The following is a 19,074-nucleotide window of genomic DNA, read 5'->3' as shown; positions in this document are numbered from 1 at the left end:
TGGGGATGGGGTAACTGGGTGATGGGCATTAAGGGGGGCACTTGATGGAATGAGCAGTGGGTATTATATGCAACTGATGAATCAGTGGACTCTACCTCTGAAACTAATAATACACTATATGTTAATTAATTGGTTTTAAATTTAAAAAAGGAAACCACCCCCCCCAAAATTTAAATTGTACACTTTAAATACATATAACATTTATATGTCAATTATACCTCAATAAAGCTATTTAAGAAAAGAACTAATAAATGCCCAGGAAATAGGAGAGACATACATTCTATTAGCTATGTGATATTACAATCTAATAAACAAGAGCAATAATCAGTACTATGAACTCAGAATTCACAATTCATACTAAAGAATTGGTAGGAAAAGAGACAATAACTGTAACAGAATGTAATTGAAGTTATCAAATATTTACTGAGCACTTACTCCATGCTAGGCTCAAGATTAGGGGTCTAGCATCTGGAGACACATGAATACACATGTCTGTTATAAAGATGAGCAGATGTCACTGACATAAGACCATTGCCCTGTTGAAGAGTTTCTCCAGGGCCCCCTTCATGTCTCTGTTCCTTAGGCTGTAAATGAAAGGGTTAAGCAATGGAGTGACCACTGTGTACATCACAGAGGTAATTATGTTCTTGTCACTGGAACTGCTGGATAAAGGGAAAAAATAAAGCCCAATGATTGCCCCATAATACAAAGATACCACAGAGAGGTGGGAGCCACATGTGGACAAGGCTTTGAAGATCCCCCTGGCAGATGGAACCTTCAGAATGGTGGCTCCAATGTGGCCATAAGAAATCAAGATGCATGTTAGTGGGAGGGTAATGACTACCACTCCTGCTGTGAAAATGACCAGCTCATTAAGTGATGTGTCTGAGCAGGAGAGCTTGAGAAGGACACCAAGGTCACAGAAGAAATGGGGGACAGCGTTGTCAACACAAAAGGACAGCTGGGCCAAGAGGAGGGTGTGAGACAGGGCACTGGCACAGGAGAGTATCCAGGATACAGCTACTAGCAAGATACACACCCCCTCTCTCATGATGGTGGTGTAGCGGAGAGGGTGACAGATAGCCACATATCGATCATATGCCATTGAGGTGAGAAGGAAATTGTCCAGATCAGTAAAAAATATGAAAAAATACGTCTGTGTTACACACCCTGCATAGGGGATGGATTGATCTTGAAAGTGCATGTTTATCAGCATCTTGGGGACTGTGACGGATGAAAAGGAGACGTCCGTGAGGGCCAAGTGGCTAAGGAAGAAGTACATGGGAGTGTGGAGGCGAGAGTCCAGCCTGATGAGCAGGATGATGAGTAGGTTCCCCAGCACTGTGGTCAGGTACATGCCCAGGAACAGGGAGAAGAACACACTGTGCTGCTCTGGCCGGATGGGGAGCCCCAGGAGGAGGAATTCGGACACGCTGCTCTGGTTCTCCAGCCTCATGCTCCTCTTGTTAAGGAGAGAGCCTCATGTCTGAGTGCTGTGTGGTGTATTAGAAAAGCAATGCAATTAGAAATAGATTCACATTCTGGCAATACCACTTCATGTTTGTGTGTTCTGGGTAAGTGACTCAGTTTGAGTCTCAATTTTCTTATCTCCAAATTGGAGATATGACTATAAGCCTCAGTCATGAGAAAATTGTGATTATTAATAAGATAACATTAGTGAAGCACCACTGCAGATAGTTGGCACAAATCAGTGTTAGTTTCCTGCCCTCTGTTTCATTTCTCCCTCTTGACGGCTCACTCCCCTCAACAGGCAGATTTTGAGCAGGGTTCAGGTGCCATAAAGCCACTTCATTATAGGATTATTACCTGATGTAGGCAAAGGTCATATACAGCAATGATGAGAGCATTGATGAAGTTGGGAATACAGGCGGAGTCCAACCACATCCTGCCTGGTAGAGAATGACACCTCCGACAGCCCACTGTTCTGGACTTCTCCCACTTTCTCTCCATTCTGTCTGGTTTCCCTCATGCTTTATAAATAGGATTACTCCTTCCTAAACTAGTAAACTTATCTAGTCTATGGGATTTGGAATTTTAATAAAAATCCCTTGGATAAAACTTGATCATACCTCTTTTTTTCTGCATAAACCTCTTGTAAAGATCACATATGGACTATCACTCCACCACATCCAGCCTTCTGGTCAATAATACTTCAACCACGGCTTACTGATAACTAATATTTGACAGTGAGACTGTGTGCTGTAGAGGGCAAAGCACGGGCTTTGAGATCAGACAGAATGTATTAAAATCACCTTTCCATTATTTGTCAGATCTATGTCTTTGGGCAAGGTATTGCACCTCTTGGAGCCTCAGATTTTCCTCTCTAAAACTGGGATACTAGTCTCTGAATCAAAAAGAAATAAGGCAATGTATGTCAAACACTTCACTCCTAGGAGGCATCCTACATGAGGTTATATTGCTCCTATTAAATACAAAATGCAAAGAACTCCTGTGAAAAAACTCAGGGCCTTATCTTCAGTGGAACCCAAGAAAATATAATTGGGGCTAGTATGCAAGATACATAAAGACCTTATGAAAGTCAACACTCAAAAAACAATCTGGTCAAGAAATGGGCAGAAGACATGAACAGACATTTGTCTAAAGAAGACATACAAAAGGCCAACATATGAAAAAATGCTCCACATCACTAGCCATCAGGGAAATACAAATCAAAACCACAATGAGATATCACCTCACACCAGTCAGAATGGCTAAAATTAACAAAACAGGAAACAACAAATATTGGCATGGATGCAGAGAAAGGGGAACCCTCTTACAGTATTGGTGGGAATGCAAGCTGGTATAGCCACTCTGGCAAATGATATGGAAGTTCCTCAAGAAGTTAAAAATAGAGCTACTCTATGACACAGCAATTGCACTACTAGGTATTTACCCCAAAGGTATAAATGTAATGATGGGAAGGGGCACCTGCACCCCAATGTTTATAGCAGCAATGTCCACAATATCCAAACCGTGGAAAGATCCAAGATGTCCATCGACAGATGAATGGATAAAGAAGATGTGGCGCGCGTGTGTGTGTGTGTGTGTGTGTGTGTGTGTGGAATGGAATATTACTCAGCCATCAGAAAGGATGAATACTTACCATTTACATCAATGTGGACAGAACTGGAGGCTATTTTGCCAAACAAAGTAAATCAATCATCAGAGAAAGACAGTTATCATATGATTTCACTCATATGTGGACTATAAGAAACAGGACAAAGGACTGTAGGGGAAGGAAGGGAAAACAGAATAGGAAGTCATCAGAGAGGGAGAAAAACCATGAGAGATTCTTAACTATAGGAAACAAATTGAGGGTTGCTGGAGGGGATGTGGGGGGATGGGGTAATTGGGTGATGGTCCTTAAGGAGGGCATGTGATGTGATGAGTACCGGGTGTTATAGGCAACTGATAGATTACTGAACACTACATCTGAAACTAATGTTAGCTAATGTAATTTTAAAAAAATACCTTCAAGATAAAGAAAGAAAGAAAGATCTTTCCTGGGCCCAAGGTTTGATGCTTTCTATGAGGGTATGAGACTATACTAGGAATTTCAGGCAGGAAATCATCAGATTCTAAGAAAGCTATAATATAGGTGCTGTATAAAGCAAAAAAAAAAAAAAAAAAGGAACCAGAGCTCTCTAAGTAAAAGTTGTCTTTCGAATATACTTTTAGGTGGAAGCGCAATGCTGTTCAAAGGGGAGGGAGTGGTCAGGGACTTTGGAGAGAAGCATTGGAAAGGGCTGGTTGACACTGCATGCACTAAGAGCAGCTAAGAACTAAGCCACACTAACACTAAGCAACTGAGACCTAGGATTCTGACATCTAGGACTTGAATGATGAGATGGGGCCCCCAGCCTGGATCTGGTGATATGCCCACTAATTTTATGCAGCCAGCTGGCTCTCTTCCTCATCTCCCCAAGGCCCAGGGTTAAAGGTCTGAGAGTCAGTGGCCAGTGGTGAGTTGGTATCCTTCTGTTTAGGAACTAGTAATAAGAAGTGACTTCAGGGAGAGCAAAGAGAAGTGATGAACACACACATTACACACACACACACACACACACACACCTGCTCCTGATGAAGGATACCCAGTTCTGTTCTGAACTTTATGCTCAAGTCACCTAGCTTCTGGAGTATGGATTTGGTTTCTCAGCTTCTTGGCAGGATATCCAGAGACCAGAGATTCAGCCTACAACTTCTGTGGTCCTAACCCTTTCACTGACACAGGGAAAAGTCATGAGCCTGGAGCTACTCTTCTTAATTCACCAGCTTCAGAAATGGAGATGTGAAGAGTCCACTCAAACCACCAGGGAGAGAGCCCAAGGGGACAGGACACCAAGCTCTTGGGTAGAGACGCTCATTAAGTATGTATTAATTGCTCAGTTCTCTTCTCCCTCCCTCCAGTACAGATGCCCTAGGGCAATGTCTCTAAACTTTGATGCTCAGCAGAATCGCCTGGGAGTTTGTTAAAGATGCAGATCCTAGCTTCACCTCCAGAGATGCTCATCCATGTGATCTGGGGCCAGGTACTTCTCAGAGGCATATAGTTCTAAGGGCAGACTTTGAGAAAACACTGTCCATAGGAAGAATATCAGAGTGTGAGCCCAAAAAGAGATGTGGAAAGATCTCTTTACTGGCCCTTGCCTGCCAGATTTCTGTTTCCCCTAGTTAGGTCATAGCTTAGGGTGTCGTGGGATCCCACAACTTCCATGATTTAAGTCTTTACACCAGTGCTCTTCAAATTGTAGTTCACAGATCTGCAGCATCAATGTTATGTGGAAACTTGTTAGAAATGCAAATTTGGGGGTCCCACCCCAGAACTACTGAATTGGAACTCGTGGTGGTAGATTCCAGGAGCCTGTGTTTAAATCACCTCTCCAGGAATTTTTTGTTTAATTTGAGTTATTTAAGTTGACAAATGATGTTACGTTAGTTCCAAGTATACAACAGTGGTTCAAATTTCCTACACATTATGCCATGCTCACTACAAGTGTAGCTACCACCTGTCACCATACAACATTCTTATAATAACATTGACTATATTCCCTTTGCTGTGGCTTTTATCCCTATGACAGAAATGCACAATAAAGTTTGAGAAACTTTGCTTTTATTCTTCACTTGGGAAGGTGAGATGTCCATGGATAGTGTTAAACCTGGAGTGGCATTTGTAGGAAAACAATGATGCTTTCAGAAGATGAACTATAATTTGGTTAATTTACAAAGGAGGCCAGCATGAAGCATGCTTTCATTTATGATTCTATAGGGGGGCTAACCAGCAACATCTACACAGTTTTGGCAAAGGAGGGTTGGTGAGTCTTGATTTCCTACAGGGCCCTCCATGTTTAGAGCTGTTGTAACATTTTATATCATGGGCAGAGAGTAATACACTTCCTCTTATTCAAGTGACAAACAGTATGGATACCTTGATTTAAAAAGATCTAACTGGTAAAGGTGGTATCTCATTGTGGTTTTGATTTGTATTTCCCTGATGGCAAAAGATCTATAAAGATGGAAAGAAAATCTGTTTAAGATACATAAGATTTACCAAAATAAGGCTTTTAAGTTTCTTTGACCCTTACCTTGCACATTTCTTTTCTGGCAAGCATATAGGTATTCAGCAGAAAGTCCCTGGGGTCTTGGAGACAGAACAATTATCACCATTAGTGTGGTTCTGAGGGAAACAGGAAACAGTGGGAAGAACCCGTGCTCTGCAGGGGACACCCAGAGACCATTGCTACCTGGACAGGCACCCCTCTCCTGGGCCTTAATTCCCTTACGTGTACAGTGAGGACACTCAGCTTCCCCCACTGCCTTATCCTCCTGCCATCTGGCCTTGGTAGTTTCTGTCTTCCTGGGCAGGTCATACAAATCAAGACATGTTACAGTGGGGTTGATTTATTTATTTTTTATTTTTTTAGTATTTATTTATTTATTTAAAAGGTGGGTGATGGGTAGTAAGGAGGGCACGTATTGCATGGTGCACTGGGTGTTATACGCAACTAATGAATCATGGAACTTTACATCAAAAACCAGGGATGTACTGTATGGTGACTAACATAATATAATAAAAAATGTTATTATAAAAAAATAATAAAATAAAATCAATTACCTAGGGTATAGTACATCATTGGTTTTTGATGTGATGTTCAGTGGTCTTTGTTTGCATATAGCACCCAGTGCTCATCGCGTCATGTGCCCTCCTTAATGCCCATCACTGAGTTACCCCATTACAATGGGGTTTAAATCCTGGTGACCTTTGCAGACCTTACTCTGACTGTACACATTTTGTTTGATCCATATAGTATTTTGTTTTTTTTTTTTTTTTTTTTTTTATTAATAATGATTTTTTATTATATTATGTTAGTCACCATACAGTACATCCCCGGTTTTCGATGTAAGGCTCGATGATTCATTAGTTGTGTATAACACCCAGTGCACCATGCAATATGTGCCCTCCTTACTACCCATCACCGGTCTATCCCATTCCCCCACCCCCCTCCCCTCTGTAGCCCTCAGTTTGTTTCTCATAGTCCATAGTCTCTCATGTTTCATTCCCCCTTCTGATTACCCCCCCTTTCTTTATCCCTTTCTTCCCCTACTGATCATTCTAGTTTTTATGTTCCATAGATGAGAGAAATCATATGATAGTTGTCTTTCTCTGCTTGACTTATTTCACTAAGCATTATCTCCTCCAGTGCCGTCCATGTTGTAGCAAATGTTGAGAACTCATTCTTTCTGATTGCTGAGTAATATTCCATTGTATATATGGACCACAACTTCTTAATCCAGTCATCTGTTGAAGGGCATCTCGGCTCCTTCCACGATTTAGCTATTGTGGACATTGCTGCTATGAACATTGGGGTGCATATGGCCCTTCTCTTCACTACGTCTGTATCTTTGGGGTAAACACCCAGTAGTGCAATGGCTGGATCATAGGGTAGCTCAATTTTTAACTTTTTAAGGGACCTCCACACGGTTTTCCAGAGTGGCTGTACCAACTTGCATTCCCACCAACAATGTAGGAGGGATCCCCTTTCTCCACATCCTCTCCAACAATTGTTGTTTCTTGCCTTGTCTATTTTTGCCATTCTAACTGGCGTAAGGTGGTATCTCAGTGTGGTTTTGATTTGAATTTCCTTGATGGCTAATGATTTTGAACATTTTTTCATGTGTCTGTTAGCCATTTGTATGTCTTCATTGGAAAAGTGTCTGTTCATATCTTCTGCCCATTTTTTGATTTGTTTATTTGTTTCTCGTGTATTGAGTTTGAGAAGTTCTTTGTAGATCTTGGATACCAGTCCTTTATCTGTAGTGTCATTTGCAAATATATTCTCCCATTCCGTGGGCTGCCTCTTAGTTTTTCTGACTGTTTCCTTGGATGTGCAGAAACTTTTAATCTTGATGAAGTCCCATAAATTCATTTTATCTTTTGTTTCTTTTGCCTTTGGGGATGTGTCATGAAAAAGGTTGCTTAGGCTGATGTCGTAGAGGTTGCTGCCTATGTTCTCCTCTAGAATTTTGATGGATTCCTGTCTCACATCGAGGTCTTTCATCCATTTGGAGTTTATTTTTGTGTATGGTGTGAGATAGTGGTCAAGTTTCATTCTTTTGCACGTAGCTGTCCAATTTTCCCAGCACCATTTATTGAAGAGACTGTCTTTTTCCCACCGGATGTTTTTTCCTGCTTTATCAAATATTAGTTGCCCAAAGAGCTGAGGGTCCATTTCTGGGCTCTCTATTCTGTTCCATTGGTCTATGTGTCTGTTTTTGTGCCAGTACCATGCTGTCTTTGTGATCACAGCTTTGTAGTACAGCTCGAAATCCGGCATTGTGATGCCCCCAGCTTTGTTTTTCCTTTTCAACAGTTCCTTGGAGATTCGGGGTCTTTTCTGGTTCCATACAAATTTAAGGACTATTTGTTCCAGTTCTTTGAAAAACGTTCTCGGTATTTTGATCGGGATAGCATTGAAAGTGTAGATTGCTCTGGGTAGCATGGACATTTTAACTATGTTAATTCTTCCGATCCATGAGCATGGAATATCTTTCCATCTTTTTATGTCTTCCTCAATGTCTTTTAAGAGTGATTTATAGTTTCTAGAATAAAGGTCCTTTACATCTCTGGTTAAGTTAATTCCAAGGTAACGTATGGTTTTTGGTGCTATTGTAAATGGGATGGATTCCCTGATTTCTCTTTCTTCGTTCTCGTTATTCGTGTACAGAAATGCAACTGATTTCTGAGCATTGATTTTGTATCCCGCCACGTTACTGAATTGCTCTATAACTTCTAATAGTTTGGGAGTGGCTTCTTTTGGGTTTTCCATATAGAGTATCATGTCGTCTGCGAAGAGAGACATTTTGACTTCTTCTTTGCCGATTTGAATACCTTTGATCCCTTTTTGTTGTCTGATTGCTGTTGCAAGGACTTCTAGTACTATGTTGAATAATAGTGGCGAGAGTGGGCATCCTTGTCGTGTTCCTGATCTTAAGGGAAAGGCTTCCAGCTTTTCCCCATTGAGAATAATATTTGCAGTAGGCTTTTCATAGATGGCTTTTATGAGATTGAGAAATGTACCTTCTATTCCTACACTCTGAAGGGTTTTAATCAGGAAAGGATGCTGTATTTTGTCAAATGCTTTTTCGGCATCGATTGAGAGGATCATATGGTTCTTGAGTCTTTTCTTGTTGATATGATGTATCACGCTGATTGATTTGCGAATATTGAACCACGCTTGCATCCCAGGTATGAATCCCACTTGATCGTGGTGGATAATCCTTTTAATGAACTGTTGGATTCTATTAGCAAGTATCTTGTTGAGGATTTTGGCGTCCATATTCATTAGGGAAATCGGTCTGTAATTCTCCTTTTTGAGGGGGTCTTTGCCTGGTTTGGGGATCAATGTAATATTGGCCTCATAGAATGAGTTTGGTAGCTTTCCTTCTGTTTCTATTTTTTGAAAAAGCTTTAGGAGAATAGGTATTATTTCTTCTTTGAATGTTTGGTAGAATTCCCCAGGAAAACCGTCCGGGCCTGGAGTTTTGTTATTTGGAAGGTTGTTTATCACTGACTCAATTTCTTCATAATTAATTGGCCTGTTTAAGAAATCAATTTCTTCCGGTTTCAATCTTGGTAGTTTATAGGTTTCCAGGAAGGATTCCATCTCTTCCAGATTGCTTAGTTTATTGGCATATAGCTGTTGATAAAAATTTCTAATAATCCTTCCAATTTCAATGGTGTTCGTCGTGACCTCTCCTTTTTCATTCATAATTTTAATAATCTGGGTCCTTTCTCTTTTCTTTTGGATAAGTCTTGCCAGTGGTCTGTCAATTTTATTGATTCTCTCCAAGAACCAGCTTCTAGTCCTGTTGATCTGCTCTACTGTACTTCTGGTTTCTGCTTGATTGATTTCAGCTTTAATTTTGGTCAACTGCTTCCTTGTGCGTGGATTAGGCCTGTCCCTCTGTTGCTGTTCCAGCTTCTTGAGGTGAGAATATAAAAACTGCATTTTAGATTTTTCTATTCTTTTGAGTGAGGCTTGGATGGCTATGTATTTCCCCCTTAGGACTGCCTTTGCAGTATCCCATAGGTTTTGGACTGTTGTATTTTCATTCTCATTGGTCTCCATAAATTGTTTAATTTGTTTTTTGATTTCCTGGTTTATCGAGTCATTCCTGAGCAGGATGGTTCTTAGTCTCCAAGTGTTTGAGTTTCTTCCAAATTTTTCCTTGTGGTTGAGTTCCAATTTCAGAGCGTTGTGGTCTGAGAATATGCAGGGGATAATTTCAATCTTTTGGTATCGGCTGAGACCTGTTTTGTGTCCCAGAACATGGTCTATTCTTGAAAATGTTCCATGGGCATTAGAATAGAATGAGTATTCTTTGGTTCTGGGGTGTAGTGTTCTATATATATCTAAGAGGTCCAACTCGTCGAGTATGGCATTCAAAGCCTTTGATTCTTTGCTTAGTTTTTGCCAGGGTGTTCTGTCTATTTCTGAGAGTGGAGTGTTGAGGTCCCCTACTATTAATGTATTTTTATCTATATGTCTCTTTATTCTGGTTAAGAGTTGCCTTGTGTATCTTGCTGCTCCCCTGTTGGGGGCATATATATTTATAATTGTCATATCCACTTGTTGAATACTTCCTTTAAGAATAATATAGTGCCCTTCTGCATCTCTAACTATAGTCTGTAGTTTAAAATCCAATTTATCTGATATGAGAATTGCTACCCCAGCTTTCTTTTGAGGTCCATTTGCGTGAAAGATGGTACTCCATCCCCTTACTCTCAGTCTGAATGCATCTTTGGGTTCGAAATGAGTCTCTTGTAGACAGCAAATGGATGGGTCATTTCTTTTTATCCAATCTGCAACCCTGTGGCGTTTGAAACCAGAATTTAAACCATTAATGTTCAGGCTGAGTACTGAGAGATATGCTTTTAATTCTGCCATGTTGTCAGTAAAGTCTTTGTTTGTATTGGCTGTGACTTTCTGTTTTGTATCACTCTTGGGGCCTTTTTACTTTTATAGAACCCCCCGTAATACCTCCTGTAGGGCTGGTTTCGTGGTTACGAAATTGGCTAGTGACTGTCGATTCTGAAATGTCTTTATTTCTCCATCAATTCTGAATGACAGCCTTGCTGGATAAAGGATCCTTGGCTGCATGTTTTTCTCTGAAAGAGCTTTAAAAATGCTCCCCCAACCCTTTCTCTCATTCCAGGTCTGTGTAGACAGGTCTGATGTAATTCTGATGCCTTTGCCTTGGTACGTGAGAAATTTCTTTGCCCTGGCCGCTTTCAATACTGTATCCTTGGATCTCATATTTGCGAGTTGCACTATGACGTGACGTGGTGTAGGTCTGTCATGGTTGAGCTTGGGAGGGGTCCTCTCTGCCTCTTGGACATGAATTTTTGTTTCCCTTGCTAGATTAGGGAAGTTTTCAGCTACAATTTGTTCAAATATCTCTTCTAGACCTCTGTTTTTCTCCACCCCCTCGGGGATGCCGATGATTCTAACATTGGATCGTTTCGTTGAGTCAGTAATCTCCCGTAGCCAACATTCGTGGGCGTGGATTTTTTTAAGACCATCTTCTATTTTTAATTTTTCCTCTATTAACCCATCCTCCAATTCACTAACCCTTTCCTCCGCTTCCGTGACCCTGGCCGTCAGAGCCTCTAGTTTTGCCTGCATTTGGCTCATAGAATTTTTAATTTCTGTCAAATTCGCTCTCATTTCCTCCCTTAGGGATTGTATATTCTCAGTAATATTTTCCTGAATACTTTTTTCAAGTCTACTCATTATCTTGACCATTGTTACTCTGAATTCCATTTCTGATAATTTGGTTACATCCATATCCGTTACTTCTGTGGCAGAGGCCCCTGACTCACTGTCCTTTCTTTGCTGGGGGGGGCTTCTCCTTCTTGTCATTCTGATGAAGAGAGGTTGCGGGGTTTCCAGAGCCCAAAATTATTGACTGGGTCCCAGGCCGTGCCCCTTGTTTTATAGGGATCTTAGAGATGTGGGCTTCTTCTTTAAAGATTTTATTTATTTACTTATCTGAGAGAGGGAGACAGACAGCAAGAACGAAACAGAAGCAGGGGAGTGAGAGAGGAAGAAGCAGGCTCCCAGCGGAGGAGCCCGATGAGGGACTCCTTTCCGGAACGCTGGGATCACGCCCTAAGCTGAAGGCAGGCGCTCAATGACTGCGCCACCCAGGCGCCTGGGTTGTGGGCTTCTTGATTTTTCAGCCTGCCTTCTGTGTTCTGGGGGAGGGGCCTGCCGCGCCGATACTCAGGCAACCCTGTTTGGGTAGAGTCTCCGTGCCCCTGCGAGGGAGGATGGGGATGGGCACTCTCTGAGCCGGTATTTCCAGGCTTTTGTTCTCTGGCGGCTTTCCCTGGCGGCCGGCTATGCCTCTTCTGAGGGTCAGAGCAGCAGCGGCTGCATTGTCGCAGAACAGAGGGATTGCGGCCCGTTCTCCACTGATGTTCTGGCCACTTTAACTCTGTTACTGTTGGTGCTGCTCAACCCTGCGGCGTCCCGGGATGTGCGCACCAACTCGGCGACCCTGCCCTCACTTCCAGGGCCGGCGCGTCTCTGTCCTTTGTGTTTCTAATGCCGCCAGCCACCGGCCGCCCCGTCTCTGTCCTTTGTGTTTCTAATGCCGCCAGCCACCGGCCGCCCCGCGCGCTCCCGGGTCTCCCGGTCTCAGTCTATGCCCGGTGAGCACACCGGAGTTTCGTGAGAAGCCTGGTGGCGCGCGCACCCGGTTCAGGGTCTCAGTCTGCTGTTTCGCGGGTGCCGACCGCGAGTCCGCCCGCTCCCCCGTGCAGGTGGCCCGCCAGCCGCCCCGCGCGCGCTCCGGGAGTTCCCGGTCTCAGTCTGGATCCCGTGAGCACACCGGGATTCCGGTGTTCCGGGAGATGCCTGGTGGCGCGCGCGTTCACGGCTCACCGGTCTCAGTCCGCTCTCTCGCGGGTACCCTCTGTGTGTCTTCCCGCTCCCCCGTGCAGGTGGCTGCCGCTTCCCGGCGCCCAAACACGGCGGCTCCCTCCCCCTTCCGTTTATCTTCCGATATCCGTGCACGGTTTACAGCTCCCCTCTTGGTACCTCAATACTCAGCGCTGGAGATGTTCATTTGTAGAGATCCAGATGCATCATCCTGTGTCTCAGGCTGATTCCGTGGTTATTTAGGCTGGTCTGGTACCTATCCAGCTTGACTCAGGGGACCGGCTGAAAAAGGGGTCCCCTACTCCTCCGCCATCTTAACTCCCCTCTCTGATCCATATAGTATTTTGAAACTGGAAAGCTTACATAAAAATCCAATTGGGAGCTTTTATTAAAAATTAGAGGATTTGCAAAAAAAAAAAGATACATAAGAGAATGTAGTAAAATGATACAGCTAATTCTTTAGATTCTGGGGCATATGAAAGCCTGAGATTATGGGCCCAAAATATAAGGGTTTCCAAAAATCTCAAATAAGGGATAACCAAACTGTAGATTATTGTTATTATTCATGCCCCCAAGTTGCAGAAATAAGTAATAAAATTAACTTAGCATTTGCTGATCAAAAGGTATTTATAAAAGAGAGCATTGTTAACATGGGATTGAAATTCTGGACAACAAATATTTACCAAGCACATCCAACATGCCACCATTTGTCTTAGGGTGGAAACATTAAAGTTTTGAAAAATATTCAAATGGAAAATCAAATACATGAGGTCAACCAAAGTGAGGTTCTGATTTAAATAAATGTCATATCACTGTGAGAAAAATGTTGCCCTACTGAAGAGTTTCCCCAGGGCCTCTTTCATGTCCCTGTTCCTAAGGCTGTAGATAAAAGGGTTCAACATGGGTGTGACCACTGTGTACATGAGAGCCACAATGATGTCCTTGTCAATGAAATTGCTTAATTTGGGGAAAAGATACTGCCCAAATATTGCCCCATAATACAGAGACACTACAGACAGGTGGGAGCCACATGTGGACAATGCTTTGCATATCCCCTTGGTGGAAGGAACTTTCAAGATGGTGGCCCCAATGTAGCCATAAGATACCAGAATACATATGAATGGCAGGGTAATGACCACCACCCCTACTGTGAACATGACCAACTCATTGAGGAAGATGTCTGAGCAGGACAGCTTGAGCAAAGCACCAAGGTCACAGAAAAAATGGGAGATGGTGTTAGCAGCACAGAAGGATAACTGGGAGAGGAGAAGGGTGTGGGAAAGGGAGCTGGCACAGGACAGGATCCAGGATATAGCCACTAGTAAGGCACACAGTTCTTCCCTCATGATGGTGGTATAATGAAGAGGGTGACATATAGCCACGTAGCGGTCATATGCCATTGATGTAATAAGGAAGCTGTCCAGGTCAGTAAAAAATATAAAAAAATACATTTGTGAAATGCACCCTGCATAGGGAATGGATTTGTACTTAGCATGCATGTCCACCAACATTTTTGGGACAGTGACAGATGAGAAAGAGACATCAGTGAAGGCCAAGTGGCTGAGAAAGAAGTACATGGGGGTGTGGAGGCGAGAGTCCAGCCTGATGAGCAGGATGATGAGGAGGTTTCCCAGCACCGTGGTCAGGTACATGCCCAGGAACAGGGCGAAGAACATGCCCTGCTGCTCTGGCCGGATGGGGAGCCCCAGGAGGAAGAACTCGGACATGCTGCTCTGGTTCTCCTTCCTCATGGTACTCTTTCCTCTGCTGGGAATGAAGAATGGTTAAAAATATTAAGGACTCTGAAATAATCATTTTTAGCAGTCATATGAAAAATATGTATGTTTTATTTTGGAAGGTGGGAAACAACCTATTTCTCATATTTTTTTATATGTTGGCACATAAAGGAATTAGGAAAATTGTTGATGAAGGACTGTTAATGAGAGCCAGCTTTTCTGGGGTTAGTGACAAACCAAAATTCTTGCATCTATGACACTGAAGACCAGACCATGGAATATGATGTCTCAGCCATGTTATTGCCCCAAGAATGCTCTGTGCTGAGTACTCCAAGTCATCAACCACAGCACAGCAACCTTTAGAAGATTTGACTTCAACAATTGGAACTCAGTTGTTAAATTTCAGATGGCAGGTGGATTTTTCAAATAAAAGGATATGAATAGTATTGTATTGGCTAAAGAACACTCATCAATATACATACATTTTGTTTATTTCAATTCAATAGAGGGTTCTTAGGAAACTCTGAATTATGTTATCCATTCTCCTTACTGAAGCTGAAGAGATTTTTTTTTTCTTAAAAATCTATAATCAGCTGACTTTAAAATGAGATTATCCTGGATTATCTGGGAGGGCCCAATGTAATTACAGGTATCCTTAAATGTAGAAGAGGGAAGCAGAAGAATCAGTCAGGGAGAGATTTTAAAATGTTATGCTGCTGGTGTAGGAAATGGGGAAAGGGCCATGAGCCAAAGAATGCAGGTGGTCTCTAAAAACTGGACAAAAACAAACAAACTGTGCAAAGCAAGGAAACAAATTCTCCCTTAGAGCCCTTACCAAGGAGTGCCAACATTTCAGACTTCTGACCTCCAGAACTATAGGATAATAAATGTGTGGGTTTTTGAAGCTACCTTTGTGGTAATTTGTCAGAGCAGTAACAGGAAACTAATGCACCAATATTGGAAAGATCTCAAGAATATCTAAATCCTCTGGGTATCTAGGTACCAGTATGCAACAAAACTCACGTGTCCTTCCCAACTTCCATGTGGTATTCAACAAAATGAAGCAATTGCTTCTCAAATTCCTACCTAACATGTAGGGACATGAGGTTACTGTCTCATTAGGGGCATTTGCCACTAGTCACAAAGGTGACTATAAAACACCCTCTCCCACTCTAAGAAACAAACTGAGGGTTGCTGGAGGGGAGGTGGAGGGTGATGGGATAACTGGGTGAAGGGCATTAAGGAGGGTACTTGATGTAGTGAGCACTGGGTGTTATATATGGAACTAATGAATCACTAAATTCTACCCCTGAAACTAATAATACAATATGTGTTAATTACACTGAATTTAAATAAAGAACTTTTTTAAAAATTAAAAAAATAAAATGCCCTGTCCCACATTCAGCAGCAACACTGTATCAGATCTAAAGCAAGTGGTAATTCCTCCAAAGACCGCTTCCCTGTATCTCTTTATTCCTTGGTTCACTTTTGTCCTTTTTATTTTCTCTTCCTGTCTGTCCCTTCACTTTATCTTTGCCATTTCTCCTTCCTTCTCTCTCACTTCTCATTTTCTCTGCCTCTGTCTCTCTGTTCTTCTGTTACTCTATGTCTCTTCTCCTTCTCCCTGCCCTCTCTCATTTTCTTTCTTTTTTTATTCTCTCTTTTCCTCCATGTCAGAATCAGCTTTCTCATTCTTCCTCTTCCATCCCCATATATAAACCATATGTGCTGAGAAAACATACCCATTCCATCCCCAATACTGACCTTGCCTGCATTTATCCAATGTTTGGTCAGTAAATGTGTCCTGAGATTCTCTTTAGGGGACCTAAATATCAGCTTCCAAGGTCCTAGATATTTCTTGGGCATCAACAAGAAAAGTTACACATTCAGACTCTCACTTCTATTTACCAGCCCTGAATCTATGAATTAAGGAGTGTAACTAGCCAAGGAGAGAACCCTAGGGTGTAGGAAGCAGATGTTATTTCCAGTTCAAAACATCCAGCAGACTTAGATTACTGGCCTGATTTTCCCCTTGATTCCCCTAGGAAAGTTATCCTGTGGTAGGTATGTTAGTGCTGGGAAACTTGGAGAATGAGCCCACAGGGAAAGGCTCTCAAGGCATCTTCAGTCTCCCTTCTGTTCTAGGCTGCTGTAATTACCTTTTGACATAAAGTAAACTCCAGAGAGGTTAAAAAAAAAGAGAGAGAGAGAGAAAGAACTTACTGGATCCAACCAGATCCAAAACAGAAAGCCAAATGACTGGATGGCCCCTGAGAATTTAGGTAGAACTATGTCCTACGCAAAGGGTTCTTGTTGGGCTCTACCCACCAGGTAACCCAAGAAAATGACTTTCTTCTCTCTGGTGATTATTATGAAACACAAAGTGGGAAGAGACAGGAACAACCACCTTTTTGGGGGGAGATTTTGGTATGTTCTTGACAAACTTAGGTTTGGTTACATCAAATAAAAATAGTTTTCAAGGAAGAAAGAAAAGAAAGGAGGAAGGAAAAGAGGGAGGGAGGGAAAAATAACCCACAAAGAAAACAAACTGGCACATAGGAAAAAATGTTGACACATACACAGTCCAGAAAAATTGACTCAAAGTTTAAAAGTTTCAGGTTCTTTGAAACTGACCTTGAAGAAAATGATCATTTATTGTGGCATTAGTCATTCTTTGGAATGAAATATATATATATATAGATATAGATAGATAGATAGATAGATAGATGATAGATAGATAGATAGATAGATATGTATATATGACACACACATATATATATGACATATATATATATGACACACACATATATATGACACACACACATATATATATGACACACACACATATATATATATATGACACACATATATATATGACAAAAAAAGAAGTATTTATACCGTGAGTTAATAATCTTTGAGGGTTTATTTTGGCCTTTCTGATAGCTGGGTTTAGGAGGTGGTAGACATAACCAAAGCTTATAGCTGGACAACCTTTTTTCTAGCTCTGATGACCCTGTATTACTGCCACAACCTCATGTACCCCAGAACAGAGGGACTCAGGAGACTGTTAACTCAGAATTGTTAAAGACCAACAGCATTTTAGGCAAAATCCAGAGGAAAAACTGACCAGAATATTGTCATGTAGCAGCTTAGCAAACTCAAAGTGGGCCATAAGCTAACTTGGTGATAGGCATTGGACTCACTGGGAGGGACACAGCAGACAGTTGGTGCACTGGGGAGGGAAAATTTATGGTGAGGCAAGTCAGTAGATGGAACAGACCGCAGTACTTGGATACAAGATATAAGGAGCTCAGATACTGGTACAGGAATTTATATAAGCATCGTACTGACAAGAGTAGACTGCAAGGCACAGACAAAGCTATGTGAGGTGGGTTTGGACAGATTGAAATATAGTGAATCAAAATGGAGACCCCTTAGATTGAAGTCTGATATGCTATAGACAGAAAAAAGACCTGTGGTAGGTAGCATGGTAGGTAGAAGGCAACAGAGGAGCTTATACTCTGTGGATGAAAGACAAAATTCCAGCTGGAAAGCAAGGGACAAGTTATTGCACATTTCACAGCACTTGTAGGACTCTTCAGATTTTGGAGACAGTGCATACCACACCTGGAATACTGCTCTAATTGATTTTTCAAATGACTTGATAGGCTGCCAGTTTCAAGTGGGATCTAGAGCAATAGAGGGCTCTACAGCTGATTCAGACTATGGTACAAGGGACCCTACTAATTGGATCATCTGTGTTGGCAGAACCCATGGTGCTGGAGGTATTCATGCTAGATAATGACACCACATGGAGCCTCTGGCAGACTCCACTAGAAGAGTTGCAATGTGGTGTTTCTGGAGCCAGGAGCTGCTGGCAAGCTACCAGTCTTTAGTAGAGATGGAGAGCCTAACCATGGGCCATCATGTGACTGGAACTGAGTACTTCCAGGCACAAAAAGTCATAAGGTCAGGTAGATACAACAGCAAATTTGGCATTAGAAAACAAAAGTAAACTTCAGAAATAGGTGGCCTGGATCCTTATATCATCTATGCTGTATTGATGTCTCTCCCTCAGTTCGCACCTGTGGCCACCATCTTGAAGCATCCGTAGGAAGACAGGAGTGGATCTGAACAGTGTAGGAGGTGAATGCACAGACTCCATCAAGTCCCCACTTATAACCATTTATGGTTCCATCGCAGGGCACTCTGGCTAGAACTTCAACTACCAGTATTTTTATTTCTTTGAGGGCTTTCTCTGGCCCCGGGAGCCTGGGCTGTCTACAAGTGCAGCAGGCTGGAAGTGCCAGAAAATCAACCCTCTCTATCCTCCACAACGACACCCTAGAGCCCCCGGTTAACTACACACAGGACTTGGTACACAAATACCCCAGATCATTCTCCTGTAGGGTGGAAAAATCTGAGATGTGTTGGAGTCTGGTGTTTTTGCAGTGGAATTAGCTTCATTTGCCCAGGTGATAATTTTATTGATAGATGTCCTTGGTTTATAGCCTAGTTCCCCTGTCTTACTTTCTCATCCTCCTATTGCTGTTTCCTTTGATCCCCCAATAAACAATTTGTCCTTAATTCTTGATTCAGAGTTGGCTTCCAGAGGAATCCAAGCAAAACAATCTTTTATAATGTAATAGTATTTCTATTATAGACTGTTAGAAAACAGCATTATTATCTTTACTATGATTCAGTAAGCATTTTTAAAGTGGATTTCTATGTGCCCAGTACTAAGGAATTAAAAATTAGGGATAAATTCAACAAAGATCCTGCTTTCTTCTCTCTTTGCACATGTATTTAGAAAGGCGGAGGCCCCATAAAGCAGTGGGATATAAACTATTTGCTAGTGGCAATAAGCATTTGCT

General features: G+C 42.1%; 1 protein-coding gene across 1 annotated transcript; it reads right to left on the bottom strand.

Moving 5' to 3' along the window:
- Positions 1-514: 514 nt before the first annotated feature.
- On the bottom strand, positions 515-14,215 carry LOC113266375 (olfactory receptor 1J4-like). Its single transcript, XM_026513912.4, has 2 exons — positions 13,722-14,215; positions 515-1,460 (listed from the first exon to the last, which is right to left on the bottom strand). Exons 1-2 carry the CDS (start codon positions 14,213-14,215, stop codon positions 515-517), a joined length of 1,440 nt encoding a protein of 479 aa, XP_026369697.3.
- Between the last annotated feature and the right edge of the window lie 4,859 nt (positions 14,216-19,074).

This window comes from Ursus arctos, unplaced genomic scaffold (assembly GCF_023065955.2).
Source record: "Ursus arctos isolate Adak ecotype North America unplaced genomic scaffold, UrsArc2.0 scaffold_18, whole genome shotgun sequence".
Lineage (NCBI taxonomy): Eukaryota > Metazoa > Chordata > Mammalia > Carnivora > Ursidae > Ursus > Ursus arctos.
The sequence above is the reverse complement of the archived record's forward strand: the minus strand, read 5'-3'. Positions and strand labels throughout refer to the sequence as shown.

What these genes read in the sequence shown, in the direction of transcription:
- LOC113266375 (XM_026513912.4), bottom strand. Translation starts at nt 14,215, where the DNA reads ATGAGGAAGGAGAACCAGAGCAGCATGTCCGAGTTCTTCCTCCTGGGG. An exon ending in CACACCCTTCTCCTCTCCCA is followed by an intron (nt 1,461 to 13,721) that starts GTTATCCTTCTG and finishes CCTTAACAAGAG; the next exon opens with GAGCATGAGGCTGGAGAACC.